The sequence below is a fragment of the Pseudorca crassidens genome, chromosome 13 (genome assembly GCF_039906515.1).
Source record: "Pseudorca crassidens isolate mPseCra1 chromosome 13, mPseCra1.hap1, whole genome shotgun sequence".
Taxonomy (NCBI): domain Eukaryota; kingdom Metazoa; phylum Chordata; class Mammalia; order Artiodactyla; family Delphinidae; genus Pseudorca; species Pseudorca crassidens.
Window position 1 is genome coordinate 48,675,232 of NC_090308.1, and position 18,436 is coordinate 48,693,667.

Consider the following 18,436-nt stretch of genomic DNA (forward strand, 5'->3'; position numbering starts at 1 on the left):
GCTTCCCTGGTGGCGCAGTGGTTGAGAGTCCGCCTGCCGATGCAGGGGACATGGGTTCGTGCCCCGGTCCGGGAAGATCCCACATGCCGCGGAGCGGCTGGGCCCGTGAGCCATGGCCGCTGAGCCTGCGCATCCGGAGCCTGCGCTCCGCAACGGGAGAGGCCACAACAGTGAGAGGCCCGCGTACTGCAAAAAAATACTACTCGTAAACCAGAATGTTATGCTTTAGGGTATTAAGATGATACTCTTGTGATTAATTTGGAGGGGGGGGGATAGTTGATGAGAAGAGTACAAAGTTATCTTGAAAAATGTAGTCATTTTAAGTAAAATTAATGCGTTTTAGAATCATTTCTTCTTCCCCTGCATGTTTCCTCTGGGAAAGGGAAATAAGGATAGAATCTTTAGGAACAGAATCACATGATGGTTAAGAATTAATGAGATTGTTTTTAAAATATAATTCAGTCTGTAAAAGGTGGTGCTCAAGTTGTACTTTTGCTTGCTTGTTATCGCTATTTACTTTTTTCGAGGCTTAAACTATTTGTGTTTGGGGTTGCTAGTATCTCTCTCTTTATATACATATATATATATCTTACTAGCATAGGGAAGTATTTTTTTATTACCAAATATCTAAAAGTGAAAGATGTGGAATAGTAACTAACTAGTCAGAGGATTTAGGTTAGTCAGGTGAGTTGTCTAAAGGACATTAGGATATCAGTCAAGTGCAGCATGATGGCAGACAGAAGGCAAGCAGGTTGGTCAGATAATAAAGGCCAGTGGAAGGGACAGGTTAGGGGAGGAGGAGACAGACAGTATGTTTCCATTATAAGATTACATAACAGAGCTACTAGGTTAAGGAATTAAATAAATTATTTCCCATTTATTCTAAATGTAATATTAGAAAAATTTTTTTAAATATAGTTTATCTTTTGAATTGAAGGATTAGCTTTTTATTAGACATTTATATTTCATTTTAAAGATAAAACAAGATGGTTTTAGTCTACATATCTTCTCTAAGTAGTCCTAGATTTATCAGCCATACCCACCCACATAGGTTGGCTTTATAGGCAGGATTAGCTCCTCTTTTCTTTTCCTTTTAACTTTTGTCCTTTCTTTTTATAATTGACTACTTAGCACAAGGTAAAAAGATGTTGTTAATCTGATGTGTTTCAAGTGAGAGCATTTGGACATACACTTGTAGTCAGAGCAACATAAAAAGTTATATTTGAATATTCTTGGTGAGAGCACTAAATTTCTACATTGCCTATGAAATTGTTGTAGGAGTAAATTAAAAGACTGTTTCTTTGAGTTTAAGTGTATTTGTTGTCTCATTTGGTGGGGTTTTTTTTTCAGGTTAGTTATCAGCAGTGAATCATTAATGTATTGTTTACTTGTTTCTTCCTTGAGAAATTCAATATAAAGTGTACTTTGGAGACAAGTCAAAAGAAAAGGCCTAGAAAGTACATTAATATATGATTATCCATATTGTTTAAAGTCATTTGCTAGCACTAATCGGTTTTATGATCTGTTAGATTCTATTAACGTAACATAACTTCATATAAAATTCATATATTCTATATGTATATGGGTACATCAGCTTGTTAATATTAGAATACATGTTAAGAGCATAGAAATGACATTAATAAATTTGGTTAAAATATTTCTTTAAATTAAAATGAATATTAGATCTAATATAAACAACTTCTTTTAGGTATATTTTCAATGTAGAATTTAGAACTAATGTGTGTCAGTTTTGCAGTACTAACCTGTTTCTTACATAATCTGAAGGTGAAAATTTAAGGAATTTTCAAGTTTGATACAGAAAGTCCATATAAGCAACATCTGTCAGCAAGCACATGGTCATGTTGTAGCCAGACTGAAAATAGAAATACATTGTAAAGATATAACTAAATTAGGTTTTGGGTACTTCAAACTTGGAATCAGAGACTATAGAGGCATGTTCTAAGCAGTTTGTAGAGATTTAAAAAAAGAAAAAAGAAAAAGCATAAAATATTGTAGCAAGGTGTAACAATAGTTTACCACTCCAGAATTAAGCTCTCTGGCAGCTTTCCCACGTGACATAGTTGAGAACCTGGAATTAAATTTAAAAGACCTCTAGATAGCCAGAATAAACAAGCCCAAGCACTAAAGACCATGCACATAAAATAACCAGTTGATCCCTCTCCCAACTTGTTTACTTTTACTTTGGTAATTCAGACAGGGTTTATGATGTGGTTTCCAAACGTTAATGTTTCAGAGCATTAAAAGAGGAGATACGGGGCGGGGGTGGGGGGTGGGGAGATAATAGAAGCAAGCAGTACTGAAGCCAACCAAAAGATATAGTTTATAGCAAAGGAAGAAGTGACATAAGGGAAAAAGCAACATAAAAACTGGAAAGAGGCCATTTAATGTAAAAGCAAATATTCTTATACATTTCAAAGCTGTTGTTTCTCATAATCAATTCATGACTATAAGTCCTCAATAAAAGGTTAAATTATGTTTAATTTTTATTTAAGAAGACAGGGAAGCTTAGAGTAGATTTTACATTTGTTTCCATCCAAAATAGTTAAAATAATAATTAATGCATTAAATAATTTCTGAATTACTTAGAAAGCTAGGCTATTCAGAATGGTTCTAGGTAATTCAGATTTTCACTTTGGTACTATTCCTAACACCAAAAGTGCTATTGCACACAGCAGTGAAGGTCATCTCCAGAGTTCATCATTGCTTGGAGCTGCACATCGTCCTGACCTCTTCCTTGCAAAAATATGCGTCTGGTTCAGTTGTTTTTCCTAGTGGAACACAATTCTGTTTTATAATAGATAATTACTGAAAACATAGAATTCACTTTATTTAAATTTCTTTTGCTATACCAAAAGTTTCCCCATTTTATTGCCATCTTATTTAACAACCATTGGGACTCTAATTACCTGAGAGATCTTTTACATTTTCTTTTCCCAAGGCCTTTCTCTTATTGAATATGGTCAGTTCATGCTACCAAGATGAGCTGATAGAGCCTACTTCTTGTTCTCAATCATAGAAAATTTGACAGATAGATAGGAAAGTAGATGGGTGAGAGGGTGGATAAATAGATTGGCTCTATAAGACTAATTAGATAATAGATAGACAATGGACAGATAACACTGAATATTTTGCTGTGTGATAAAGGTACATGTTTCTTGTCCAAAAAGAACATACCCCATTTAGTTGAAGAGTCTAATATTATGAATTCTGTGAGTTTCAAACAGTGTGAGCATGTATATAATTAAAATCAGGAGTTTTAGATTATAGGAACTGAGAAAAGGGAGATAGGCATAGGTGAAGTCATTAGAGGAGGCTTGCTGAATGAAATATGAATTGAATTGGGCCTTTAAGGAACAAAAGAATTTGGAAACTGGAGATGAATGAAGAAGGAAGGCATTTCAACTTGCATGTAGAAGTAGGCAGATGAATGGAGGCAAAAATAAATATATGAGGGGGATTAAAGGGACAAATGATATTAGACATGTAAGGTGGAGCTTGATTATGGAGGACAGTGTTAGCTGAGAGGATTTAGATTTTAACATCAGAGGTAATGAGACCTCATAGATTCTTGAGTAGAGACATAGTATAATAAATGTAAGGTTAGTTGAAATTCAGATCATACACAATTAGTTTTACATTGTGAACTTTATTCCTTTCACCTGTCTCTGGGAGGGAAGGAGGAGGTAGATGTGGAAAGTAAGAAGGAATATGAAAAGAGAACAGATGGGGTTGTTTATCTTACCCACTGCAGTGCTTTGGTGCTTAAACCTGAGGTGGGGAAAGTGTAAACTCTTTTTAAAAAATCTGTTAAAAAAAAGAAAAATCTGTGGGCCCTCTTTCCAGAAAAATGCAAATGCATTAAAAATCTGCATGTAATTTCAGGTGGTATACAGACTATAACTTAAAGATCCGTGTATTAAACTAAGTTCTTTTAGGTTTAAAATTGTCTCTTCCATCTCTGTATCCCTAACATTTGATGAATAAATGTATGGAATGCTTCCCTTATCTGCCAGAGAAACTCTGTGCCTCTGGAAGTGTCTCTAATACCATCCCACACCCAAACGTTTAGATGCTTCTTTCTCTGTGCTTTGTGACTTTTACGTCGTTTTATAGTAAGAGCTGCCTGTTGTTGAGCCCCTATCCTGTATCAGGTACTCTACAATTGCACCCCATCCTCTCCTTCTTTTTTCTCCTTTTCTTATAACTTCTTTGAAGGAGATATTTTTATTCCTGTTTTATGGGTGAGGAAATTGATGTCAAGGCCTCAAAGTGAATGGAACAAAGATTTGGACTTATTTATTAAATTGGTTTTCACGTTTATTTAAATATTTGTTTCTCCCTCTGTTCAAAACCCGTCAGTGGCAGAGAACTTCGTCCAATCATTTTTATATCTCCAGGATCTGGTACACAGTCTGGCACATAAGACATTCCCAGTCATTTTGGTTTAAAGAATATATGTGAGCGAATGAATATATACAAAATTATCCTTTTTCTCTTAATTTATTATAGAGAGATTAAAGTTATGATTTTTTTCCTAAAGATTATAAAATCTTCTAGGACAGGTATTTTATGTTTTATTTCTTGGTGTCTTCAGTAAGAAATACACCTACCAGGCACAGGGTGAGCCCTCAGTAAACCTTTGTTGATTTAACTGATAATATATTGAAGTGCTTTGAAAAAAAGACAGCCATTGTTCAAATGTAAACTGGTGAGATTAATGAATTCATTCTATAAGTATTTAGTACCCTGTTACAGGACTCTATAGAGCTTACTGTTGAGCTACATTTAACCTAGACTGTACGCTTGGGTCTAAAATGTCTTGATTTAGGAAGACCATCAATTTTTTTTTATTCAAAGGTATAGATAGTGATTGACTTATCTTTATATTGTGAGCATTTATTTATATGTTCTAAATACACTTGAACATTTTAAAATTATAGGTCATCTAAAACTTCTCCCTGGCTTATTTACTAGATAGAAATTTTTATTTCTCCTTTTAGAATGGGATTATTTTGGCTTATTCTTTACAGTAATGGAAATTTACATGACTAGAGGAATTCAGTGATTTTAGATTTATGATGTTTTAAGAAACTAGAATGAGAGAAAATATAAAATATCTCTCATAAATTTTCAGGATCTGTATTTTGGGTGTACCTGAGATTAGGTCATCTACTAGGTTTATGAAATATCTTGGATTCTGCCACTTGGCCTGAAATTCGGTTCTAGTGTACAGTCTGTTTATGACTGCTGAATTGGGATTAGAGATGTATTATTTATGTGTACTTTACATTATAACCTCTCTAACCCTCAACAGGTGTAGATAGGGATAAAGCAGGAGAGTATTTCCTTAGCCACAAGTCACCTACCAGGAAGTGGTAGAGCTAGTATCTAAAACTGTATTTCCCAGGGTTTGTGTTTTCTTCTCACTGTGTCACAGTTGGATTACTTTAGGATGGGTTTAAAATTTAAACTACTTTCAAGTAAATACCAAATTCATTGGGGCAGCGTTTTTAAATGTTAAATTGTTTGATATTTATCTCAGATAACATTAACTTTTATGGTATATGCTTCATTTTTGCTTAGGTAAATATGCTGAAGATATATTTGGAGAATTATTCAATGAGGCACATAGTTTTTCCTTCAGAGTTAACTCATTACAAGAACGTGTGGACCGTTTATCTGTTAGTGTTACACAGCTTGATCCGAAAGAAGAAGAATGTAAGTTTATTCATGTTATATTTTCTTTCACATGTATGTTTTTGGTTAGGTGGGATGAGTGATATATTTAAGAACGCTATTATACATGAATTTATTAAAAAAAAAACAACTGGGAGAAATGTGCTTCAATTAATGAAAGAAACATACACACACACACACACACACACACACACACACACAAAACATGAATTTACTACACCTCGGGGGGCAGGGGGAGACCTTCAAGATGGCAGAGGAGTAAGACGTGGAGATCACCTTCTTCTCCACAAATACATCGGAAATACATCTACATGTGGAACAACTCCTACAGAACACCTACTGAACGCTGGCAGAAAACCTCAGACCTCCCAAAAGGCAAGAAACTCCCCACGTACCTGGGTAGGGCAAAAGAAAAAAGAAAAGACAGACAAAAGAATAGGGACGAGATCTGCCCCTCTGGGAGGGAGCTGTGAAGGAGGCAAACTTTCCACACACTAGGAAGCCCCTTCACTGGAGGAGATGGGGGGTGGGCGGGGGGGTGAAGCTTCAGAGCCACGGAGGAGAATGCAGCAACAGGGGTGCAGAGGGCAAAGCGGAGAGATTCCCGCACAGAGAATCAGTGTCAACCAGCACTCACCAGCCTGAGAGGCTTGTCTGCTCACCCGCCAGCACAGGTGGGGGCTGGGAGCTGAGGCTTGGGCTTTGGAGGTCAGATCCGAGGGAGAGGACTGGGGTTGGCTGCGTGAACACAGCCTGAAGGGGCTAGTGCGCCACATCTAACTGGGAGGGAGTCTGGGAAAAAGTCTGGAGCTGCAGAAGAGGCAAGAGACCATTGTTTCAGGGTGTGCGAGGAGAGGGGATTCAGAGCACCACCTAAACGAACTCCAGAGATGGGCGCAAGCCGCGGCTATCAGCACGGACGCCAGAGATGGGCATGAGATGCTAAGGCTGCTGCTGCAGCCACCAAGAAGCCTTCATACAAGCACAGGTCACTATCCACACCTCCCCTCCCAGGAGCCTCTGCAGCCTGCCACTGCCAGGGTCCCATGATCCAGGGACAACTTCCCCAGGAGAACACACAGCATGCCTCAGCCTGTTGCAACGTCATGCCAGTCTCTGCTGCCGCAGGCTCGCCCTGCATTCCGTAGCCCTCCCTCCCAGTGGCCTGAGTGAGCCACAGCCCCTTAATCAGCTGCTGCTTTAACCACATGCTGTCTGGGTGGGGAACAGATGCCTTCAGATGACCTACACGCAGGAGCGGGTCCAAATCCAAAGCTGAACCCCAGGAGCTCTGCAAACAAACAAGAGAAAGGGAAATCTCTCCCAGCAGCCTCATGAGCAGTAAATTAAATCTCCACAATCAACTTGACATACCCTGAACCTGTGGAATACCGGAATAGACAACGAATCATCCCAAAATTGAGGCAGTGGACTTTGGGAGGAACTATAGACTTGGGGTTTGCTTTCTACATCTAATTTGTTTCTGGTTTTATGTTTATCTCAGTTTAGTATTTAGAGCTTATTAACATTGGTAGATTTGTTTATTGATTTGGTTGCTCTCTTCCTTTTTTTTCTTAATATATGTATTTTTTTTCCTTTTTTTCTGAGTGTGTATGTCTGTGCTTCTTTGTATGATTTTGTCTGTATAGCTTTGTTTTTACCATTTGTCCTAGGGTTCTGCCCGTTTTTTTTTGTTTGTTTTTATTTTGTCATATAGTTTTTAGCACTTATCATTGGTAGATTTGTTTTTTGGCTTGGTTGCTCTCTTCTTTCTTTCTTTTTTCTATTACTTTTTTTTTTTTTTTTTTTTTTGTGGTACACGGGCCTCTCACTGCTGTGGCCTCTCCCATTGCGGAGCACAGGCTCCGGACGCGCAGGCTTAGTGGCCACGGCTCACAGGCCCAGCCACTCCGCGGCATGTGGGATCTTCCCGGACCGGGGCACAAACCCGCGTCCCCTATATCAGCAGGCGGACTCAACCACTGCGCCAGCAGGGAAGCCCTGCTTTTTTATTTTTAATAATAATTTTTTAATTTTAATAACTTTATTTTATTTTTATTTTATCTTTATTTCTTTTTTTTTTCCTCCCTTTTATTCTGAGCTGTGTGGCTGACAGGATCTTGATGCTCCAGCCAGGTGTCAGGCTTGAGCCTCTGAGGTGGGAGAGCCAAGTTCAGGACATTGGTCCATCAGAGACCTCACAGCCCCACATAATATCAGTGAAAGCTCTCCCATAGATCTCCATCTCAACGTTAAGACCCAGCTCCACTCAAGGACCAGCAGGCTACAGTGCTGGGCACCCTATACCAAACAACTAGCAGGACAGGAACACAACCCCACCCATTAGCAGAGAGGCTGCCTAAAATCATAATAAGGTCACAGACACCCCAAAACACACCAATGGACTCAGTCCTGCCCACCAGAAAGGCAAGATCCAGCCTCATCCACCAAAACACAGACACAAGTCCCCCCCCACCAGGAAGCCTACACAGCCCACTGAACCAACCTTACCCACTGGGAGCAGACACCAAAAACAACAGGAACTACGAACCTGCAACCTGCAAAAAGGAGACCACAAACACAGTAACTTAAGCAAAATGATAAGACAGATAAATACACGGCAGATGAAGGAGCAAGGTAAAAACCCACCAGACCAAACAAATGAAGAGGAAATAGGCAGTCTACCTGAAAAAGAATGCACAGTAATGAGAGTAAAGATGATCCAAAATCTTGCAAATAGAATGGAGAAAATACAAGAAATGTTTAAAAAGGACCTGGAAGAACTAAAGAGCAAACAAACAATGATGAACAACACAATAAATGAAATTTAAAATTCTCTAGAAGGAATCAGTAGCAGAATAACTGAGGCAGAAGAACAGATAAGTGACCTGGAAGACAAAATAGTGGAAATAACTACCAAAGAGTAGAATAAAGAAAAAGAATGAAAAGAATTGAGGACAGTCTCAGAGACCTCTGGGACAACATTAAACGCACCAACATTCGAATTATAGGGGTCCCAGAAGAAGAAGAGAAAAGAGAGGGACTGAGAATATATTTGAAGAGACTATAGTTGTAAACTTCCCTAACATGGGAAAGGAAATAGTCAAGTCCAGGAAGTGCAGAGAGTCCCATACAGGATAAATCCAAGGAGAAACATGCCAAGACACATATTAATCAAACTATTAAAAATTAAATACAAAGAAAAAAAAGCAGCAAAGGAGAAGCAACAAATAACATACAAGGGAATCCCGATAAGGTTAACAGCTGATCTTTCAGCAGGAACTCTACAAGCCAGAAGGTAGTGACAGGACATATTTAAAGTGATGAAAGGGAAAAATCTACAACAAAGATTATCCAGCAAGGATCTCATTCATATTCAATGGAGAAATTAAAACCATTACAGACCAGCAAAAGCTAAGAAAATTCAGCACCACCAAACCAGCTTTACAACAAATGCTAAAGGAGCTTCTCTAGGCAGTAAACACAAGAGAAGGAAAATACCAACAAAACAATCAAGAAAATGATAATAGGAACATAGATATAGATAACTATATTAAATGTAAATGGATTAAATGCTCCAACCAAAAGACATAGACTGGTTGAATGGATACAAAAACAAGACCCGTATATATGCTGTCTAAAAGAAACCTACTTCAGACCTAGGGACATATACAGACTGAAAGGGGTTGGAAAAAGATATTCCATACAAATGGAAATAAAAAGAAAGCTGGAGTAGCAATTCTCATATCAGACAAAGTAGACTTTAAAATATAAACTATTACAAGAGACAAAGAAGGACGCTACATAATGATCAAGGGATCAATCCAAGAAGAAGATACAACAATTGTAAATATTTATGCACCCAAAAGAGGAGCATCTCAATACATAAGGCAAATGCTAACAGCCATAAAAGGGGAAATCGACAGTAACACAATAAAATTAGGAGACTTTAACACCCCACTTTCACCAATGGACAGGTCATCCAAAATGAAAATAAATAATGAAACCCAAGCCTTAAACGACACACTAGACCAGTAGGACTTAACTGATATTTATAGGACATTCCATCCAAAAACTACAGAATACACTTTCTTCTCAAGTGCTCATGGAACATTCTCCAGGATAGATCATATCTTGGGTCACAAATCAAGGCTTGGTCAATTTAAGAAAATTAAAATTGTATCAAGTATCTTTTCTGACTACAATGCTATGTGACTAGATATCAATTACAGGAAAAGACCTGTAAAAAATACAAACACACGGAGGCTAAACAATAAACTACTTAATAATGAAGTGACCACTGAAGAAATCAAAGATGAAATCAAAAAATACCTAGAAACAAATGACAGTGGAGACACGATGACCCAAAACCTATGGGATGCAGCAAAAGCAGTTCTAAGAGGGAAGTTTATAGCAATACAATCCTACCTTAAGAAACAAGAAACATCTCAAATAAACAACCTAACCTTCCACCTAAAGCAATTAGAGAAAGAAGAACAAAAAACCCCCAAAGTTAGCAGAAGGAAAGAAATCATAAAGATCAGATCAGAAATAAATGAAAAAGAAATGAAGGAAACAACAGCAAAGATCAATAAAACTAAAAGCTGGTTCTTTGAGAAGATAAACAAAATTGATAAACCATTAGCCAGACTCATCAAGAGAAAAAGGGAGCAGACTCAAATCAATAGAATTAAAAATGAAAAAGGAGAAGTAACAACTGACACTGCAGAAATACAAAAGATCATGAGAGATTACTACAAGCAACTCTATGCCAATAAAATGGACAACCTGGAAGAAATGGACAAATACTTAGAAATGCACAACCTGCCAAGACTGAACCAGGAAGAAAGAGAAAATATGAACAGACCAATCACAAGCACTGAAATTGAGACTGTGATTAAAAATCTTCCAACAAACAAAAGCCCAGGACCAGATGGCTTCACAGGCGAATTCTATCAAACATTTAGAGGAGAGCTAACACCTATCCTTCTCAAACTCTTCCAAAATATAGCAGAGGGAGGAACACTCCCAAACTCATTCTACGAGGCCACCATCACCTTGATACCAAAACCAGACAAAGATGTCACAAAGAAAGAAAACTACAGGCCAGTATCACTGATGAACATAGATGCAAAAATCCTCAACAAAATACTAGCAAACAGAATCCAACAGCACATTAAAAGGATCATACACCATGATCAAGTGGGGTTTATTCCAGGAATGCAAGAATTCTTCAATATATGCAAAACAATCAATGTGATACACCATATTAACAAATTGAAGGAGAAAAACCATATGATCATCTCAATAGATACAGAGAAAACTTTCGACAAAATTCAACAACATTTATTTTAAAAACCCTGCAGAAAGTAGGCATAGAGGGAACTTTCCTCAACATAATAAAGGCCATATATGACAAAGCCACAGCCAACACTGTCCTCAATGGTGAAAAACTGAAACCATTTCCACTTAGATCAGGAATAAGACAAGGTTGCCCACTCTCACCACTCTTATTCAACATAGTTTTGCAAGTTTTAGCCACAGCAATCAGAGAAGAAAAAGAAATAAAAGGAATCCAAATTGGAAAAGAAGAAGTAAAGCTGTCACTGTTTGCAGATGACATGGTACTATACATAGAGAATGCCAAAGATGCTACCAGAAAACTATTAGAGCTAATCAATGAATCTGGTAAAGTAGCAGGATACAAAATTTATGCACAGAAATCTCTGGTATTCCTATACACTAAGGATGAAAAATCTGAAAATGAAATCAAGAAAACACTCCCATTTACCATTGCAACAAAAAGAATAAAATACCTAGGAATAAACCTACCTAAGGAGACAAAAGACCTATATGCAGAAAATTACAAAACACTGATGAAAGAAATTAAAGATGATACAAACAGGTGGAGAGATATACCATGTTCTTGGATTGGAAGAATCAACATTGTGAAAATGACTCTTCCACCCAAAGCAATCTACAGATTCAATACAATCCCTATCAAACTACCACTGGCATTTTTCACAGAACTAGAACAAAAAATTTCACAAGTTGTATGGAAACACAAAAGACTCCGAATAGCCAAAGCAATCTTGACAATGAAAACTGGAGCTGGAGAAATCAGGCTCCCTGACTTCAGACAATACTACAAAGCTGCAGTAATCAAGACAGTATGGTACTGGCACAAAAACAGAAATATAGATCAATGGAACAGGATAGAAAGCCCAGAGATAAACCCATGCACATATGGTCACCTTATCTTTGACAAAGGAGGCAGGAATGTACAGTGGAGAAAGAATAGCCTCTTCAATAAGTGGTGCTGGGAAAACTGGACAGGTACATGTAAAAGTGTGAGATTAGAACACTCACTAACACCATACACAAAAATAAGCTCAAAATGGATTAGAGGTCTAAATGTAAGGCCAGGAACTATCAAACTCTTAGAGGAAAACAGGCAGAACACTCTATGACATAAATGACAGCAAGATCCTTTCTGACCCACCTCCTAGAGAAATGGAAATAAAAACAAAAATAAACAAATGGGACCTAATTGAACTTCAAAGCTTTTGCACAGTAAAGGAAACCATAAACAAGACCAAAAGACAACCCTCAGAATGGGAGAAAACATTTGCAAATGAAGCAACTGACAAAGGATTAATCTCCAGCATATACAAGCAGTTCATGCAGGTCAATATCAAAAAAAAAATAACCGAATCCAAAAATGGGCAGAAGACCTAAATAGACATTTCTCCAAAGAAGATATACAGATTGCCAACAAACACATGAAAGGATGCTCAACATCATTAATCATTAGAGAAATGCAAATCAAAACTACAACGAGGTATAACCTCACACCAGTCAAAATGGCCAAAATCAAAAAATCTAGAAACAATAAATGCTGGAGAGGGTGTGGAGAAAAGGGAACCCTGTTGCACTGCTGGTGGAATGTAAAGTGATACAGCCGCTATTGGAAACAATATGGAGGTTCCTTGAAAAACTAAAATTAGAACTACCATACGACCCAGCAATCCCAATACTGGGCACATACCCTGAGGAAACCATAGTTGAAAAAGAGTCATGTACCACAGTGTTCATTGCAGCTCTATTTACAGTAGCCAGGACATGGAATCAACCTAAGTGTCCATCGACAGATGAATGGATAAAGAAGATGTGGCACATATATACAATGGAATATTACTCAGCCATAAAAAGAAATGAAACTGAGTCATTTGTAGTGAGGTGAATGGACATAGAGATTGTCATACAGAGTGAAGTAATTCAGCGAGAAAAACAAATACCATATGCTAACACATATATATGTGGAATCCTAAAATAAAAAAAAAAAACTGGTTCTGAAGAACCTAATGGCATGACAGGAATAAAGACACAGATGTAGAGAATGGACATGAGGACATGGGGAGGGGGAAGGGTAACCTGGGATGAAGTGAGAGAGTGTCATGGACATATATACACTACCAAATGTAAAATAGGTAGTGGGAAACAGCTGCGTAGTCAGGGAGATCAGCTCGGTACTTTGTGTCCACCTAGAGGGGTGGGATAGGGAGGGTGGGAGGGAGATGCAAGGGGGAGGAGATATGGGGATATTTGTATATGTATAACTGATTCACTTTGTTATACAGCAGAAACTAACACACCACTGTAAAGCAATTATATTCCAATAGTGATGTTAAAAAAAAAAAGGAATTTACTACACAACTTTTTTACCCACGACCTTTGTTGTACATGTTGTAATAGATTGGTGGCTTATGTATAAATGCCATTAGCATGAGTCTCCTGGGTTTTCTCCTCTTTTTTTCTTTTTTCTTTTTTTTTTTTTTTTTGCGGTACGTGGGTCTCTCACTGTTGTGGCCTCTCCCATTGTGGAGCACAAGCTCCAGACATGCAGGCTCAGCGGCCATGGCTCACAGGCCCAGCCGCTCCGCAGCATGTGGGATCTTCCCGGACCGGGGCACAAACCTGTGTCCCCTGCATCGGCAGGCGGACTCTCAACCACTGCGCCACCAGGGAAGCTTTTTTTCCCCTTTTTTACCTCTTCTTTTTGTATATTAAATAGCTCTTCATTTTTTGACATAAAATTTTTTTGGCCAGACTCTTCCTCCAGTTTCTTTGTCTTTTCTCTCTTATAATTTGTTTGTATACATTTGTCTTAGAAATAATTTGAAAATTACCTGAAATTCTTAGGTTTGATTGTTTAAGAATGCAATTCCTTTTAATATACTTGTGTGTGTGCATATTGCTAAACTGCTAGAATCTGATCTCGTTCTTTCAATGTTACTTCCCAATTTAAATCAACATTTCCAAAAGAAAAAAAAAGTTCCCAAATTGCCAGTATATAGGACAAAAGTGTTCTATGCTGAGATATTAAGCTAGGGATATTAGGTTTAAAAAAATAATAATGGTAGAAAGTTTAGTGGTAAAACATTTCATGCCTTGATAGAAAACATTGAGTGGTGGTGTTTCTCAAATGCCTCTTTGTGTTTTGTTTATTTTTTAAGAAGGAAAACTGAAACTACTAAGAACATAATTTTCACTTATCTACCCTAGAGTATTATTTAATGTGAATCTCTTATAATCCTCTGTTCAAAATATTTTTTGTGGAATAACATTTTTATTATAAATGTAAGTTATATAATAGATCTAAACTTGAACAGTAAAAATATTAAAGGAGGGCTTCCCTGGTGGCGCAGTGGTTGCGAGTCCGCCTGCCGATGCAGGGGACGCGGGTTCGTGCCCTGGTCCGGGAAGATCCCACATGCCGCGGAGCGGCTGGGCCCGTGAGCCATGGCTGCTGAGCCTGCGCGTCCGGAGCCTGTGCTCCGCAACGGGAGAGGCCACAACAGTGAGAGGCCCGTGTACCGAAAAAAAAAAAATTAAAGGATATCGCTGAAAAAAGCAAAAGGTAGAATATAATGATGGCTGTTTTAGTGATTGAACCAACTTCTGACATAATTTAATGCCTGAATAAGGAGAGGTGAGTACTTAACTATGCTAAGTTTCCTCTACATGCAAAGATATAAACTCATAGGTCTGGATATGAGAAAAAACCAAGACAGTACTTTAAAAAAAAAACAGCTTTATTGAGATATATTTCATACACCCTACAATTAACTCGTCTGAAGTTAAAGTGTATGATTCAGTGGTTTTTAGTATTCTCACCGAGTTATGCAACTATCACCACAGTCAGTTTTAGAACATTTTCCTCACCCCAAAAAGAAACCCTATATCCAACAGTAGTTACTTCCCATCTCCCCTTCTCCGTAGCCTCCAGCAATCACTAATCTGCTTTCTGTCTCTATGGATTTGCCTATTCTGGACATTTCAAATAAATGGAATCATGCAATATATGGTCTTTTGTGACTGGCTTCTTTCTAAGCCTAATGTTTTCAATATTGGTTCATTTTGTAGAATGTATTGGCATTTGCCTGATGACTAATGATGTTGAGCATCTTCTCATGGCTTATAAGCCACTTAGAATCGAGTCTCCAAGCAGGAAAGTGGTGGAGCTAGGACTTAAAACCAGGATTTACACCCAGGTTACTCTGAGTGAAGTGGACCAAGTGCGCAATTTTGAGACTGTGTACAAAACAGGGAGCAGATTGTTGGCATGTGGGTGACATGAAATGAGGTGAAGTCAGTGTAGTCATGCCAGATCTTTCTTTTGTCCAAGAAGCCAGGTATCTAGATTTTTATCTCTTACCTCTTGTTTTTAAATGTTGACAACTGCAACTAGTTCAGTTTTATTTTGGTGTTTTTAAGTCAGAAGTGGAATTGCTGGGAATGCAGTCATGTTGTGGCTATTGCATAGCCAGCCTCATTGCTCCACTTATTTCATAGACCCAAACATTCATGTTGAGTGAATTTTATTTGTAAGGATGAAAGAGATACTATTTTAGGGAGAAAAATAATTTAAGAATTGTTATGATTATTTAATACTGACCTTTCTATGGTATAAGGCATTTGTACTAAAACCCATATTAGATATGTTAAAAAATCACCTAGTTTTTTAATATCAAGAAATCACTCTAAGAGTTAAAAATCTAGTATTTTGGTAAATTTTTTATTTTAACATGCTGCACAGTCCAAAAGAAACTGAGCAAATGAAGTTATTTTAAATCCTCGTATGTATGATGGGGCTGTGTTAACTTACTGGAGAAACTAATGTACAAGATAGCCTCAGTCTTCAAGAACTTGTAGTTAATTGAAGACCCTTATAGAACAAGATAAAAGATAAGTGAAATAGACAACAGTACAGATTGCCCAGTACTTGAAAACTTAATTTTCTTTACAATAAGTTTGTTTTAACTTTATAGTCCATGTATCATACTTATAGCATACTTAAAGCATAGAGGGCAATAGTGCATTTAGCCCAGAATGCCACTGATAACTAAGTAGTTCCTTCAGTGTTATTGGTATAAGCTAAATAAAAGTAATAAAGGGAGATGGAAAAAAGATTATAGAAAAAAAGAGGAAAATGTAGGTTGGTGGGGACTGGGGATGGCAAGGAGAGAAAAGGAAAAGGTGCACTTGATGGGAAATGTAGCATATGCTTCAGGTGTCATTAGAGCCTTAGAAATCAGAGGTTGCATTAAAACCCATCTAATTGGAAAAATAAAGCACAAAATGATGTGGCATATAGTGATAGAACATTTAAAATATGGTTCCTGATTCATAAGCCACTAACAGTCATGACCTTCTGACTTTTAAACAAATACGGTATATGAATTTGTCCTTATGTTAAATCATCTTAGTAAAATAAAACAATACATTTTGGATTTTTGTTTTAGTGTCTTTGCAAGATATAACCATGAGAAAAGCTTTCCGAAGTTCTACAGTTCAAGATCAGCAGCTTTTCGACCGCAGGACTTTGCCTGTTCCATTACAGGAGACGTACGATGTTTGTGAACAGCCTCCACCGCTCAATATACTCACTCCTTACAGGTCAGTACGCTAATAAGTAAGAAGGCCGTTTATTTATTTCAGACTTCAAGTTCAGATATGTAGCAGTCTACCTTTAAATGCTAAATCCCCAAACATTTTTTATTTCACTGGTCTCCTGAGCAATGCAGAGAACCCTCCTTATCCACCACCTTTAGAAAACCTTTGCTTTATTCACTAGGTGAGTTCCCAAGGTTTGGGCATACAAAAAACAAGACTTACTCAAAGGAGTTGTTTTGACAGGTGTTTTTAAGAAAAGCCAATGGCAAACATGAATATGAAGAGACAAGGAGTTGTTATTGTCTTTTTAATTTAATTTCTAATTAGATGGAAAAGAAAAAATAAAGAGTTCAAAATCCCACCACATTAATAAAATATTGTTTTTTTCTGGTTCTTGTCTACTCTTGATCTTTGCATTAAATATCTGTGTATTGAATATGTAGTATCTGTTTTTAAATTTTCTTTACCATTTAAAAACTCTGGACTTATTCAGCCTTTCTTTGGAGTCTTTCACATGAATTGTTAAATGGGTGATTTAAGAGGCACAACACGTGTCCTGAATAAAATGGTATTTGGATAGTTATTTGAAACTATTTGTCAGTATGCAAGGCATTGGATATAACTATTACTATTAGAATGACTATTTGGTGATATTTTTTGGATTTGGTAAGATGATAAGTAAATTAGAGTATTGGCAGAAACCCTGTATAGTTTCTCTGTTCTGTTGTCCTTTCAGGCTTTTCTCTTTGGCAGAATCATTTGTAATTACTGGAATTTCCCACAGGACTTATAGAAAACTTGGCATTCAGCGGAAGTTAGGGATGAAAATTGTCCAGTTGTACCTTTAAATTATTAATACCAACTCTGAAAAACTTCTGGTTTTCCAGAAGTTTCCTGTCTGATTTGTGAGAAATGTTCTATTGGTGCATATTCTCATTTATTTTGCCAATATTTTTACACATGCTATATTTTGTTAATGTAAGAGGAAACAATTTTAGTAAAATTACTTCTATTCCTATTGCCTCTCTAAGTCTTACTAATGTATATTTTAATTGATATTTTATACTTCAGAGATGATGGTAAAGAAGGTTTGAAGTTTTATACCAATCCTTCATATTTCTTTGATCTATGGAAAGAAAAAATGTTACAAGATACGGAGGATAAGAGGAAGGAAAAGAGGAAGCAGAAGGTATTTCAAAAAATTGAAGTTAGTTTTCATGTATTTGTGATTTGTTGCATATGTGGGACTTTATTAATTCTGTACTTTGACAGTTTTATTTTATTTGGTCCATATGGTCAAATACTGAAGTCTTTATAACCACGTAGAAAGATCACAGTCTAATGGGGAGCAAATGAACAATTAGGTTATTATAATATGGTGTGATAAATACCCACCTAACAGAGAGGTATGCATGGAGGGTTTGAGTAGCACAAAATAGCACCTGCTTTAGGGAGGACGGGGCTGATAAACACTTCAACAAAGCTTATAATGAATCTTGACGAACAAATAAGAACTAAGTGGTCCAGGGAAGAGAAAGGCATTCTGCTAAAGCAGAACAAAGGAATATTGTACAGATATTGGTAAAGTAGATTAAGTTAATATTTTCTTACCACAGAGCATATCCTAAATGGAAAGCCTATAACAGTCTCACTAAATTCCTGTTACCTGTCTGCTGTATTATCATTTTCTACTTTCTAATAAAATTCACTTGGATCTGTTTTATTCCATGTTAATGATAACTAGAAATATAGAAGGAGGAAG

The 18,436-nt window shown here is 37.1% G+C and overlaps 1 protein-coding gene across 4 annotated transcripts in view; it reads left to right on the forward strand.

Annotated features, from left to right (window-relative positions):
- The window catches only part of WASF1 (WASP family member 1), a 92,610-nt gene that overhangs the window by 67,826 nt on the left and 6,348 nt on the right, over positions 1-18,436 (forward strand). For all 4 annotated transcript variants that reach the window (XM_067702363.1, XM_067702361.1, XM_067702362.1 and 1 more), the window contains 3 exons: positions 5,605-5,739; positions 16,524-16,677; positions 17,746-17,863. In XM_067702363.1, the coding sequence (XP_067558464.1) occupies positions 5,605-5,739; positions 16,524-16,677; positions 17,746-17,863 (407 nt within the window). The remainder of the gene's footprint in view (positions 1-5,604; positions 5,740-16,523; positions 16,678-17,745; positions 17,864-18,436) is intronic.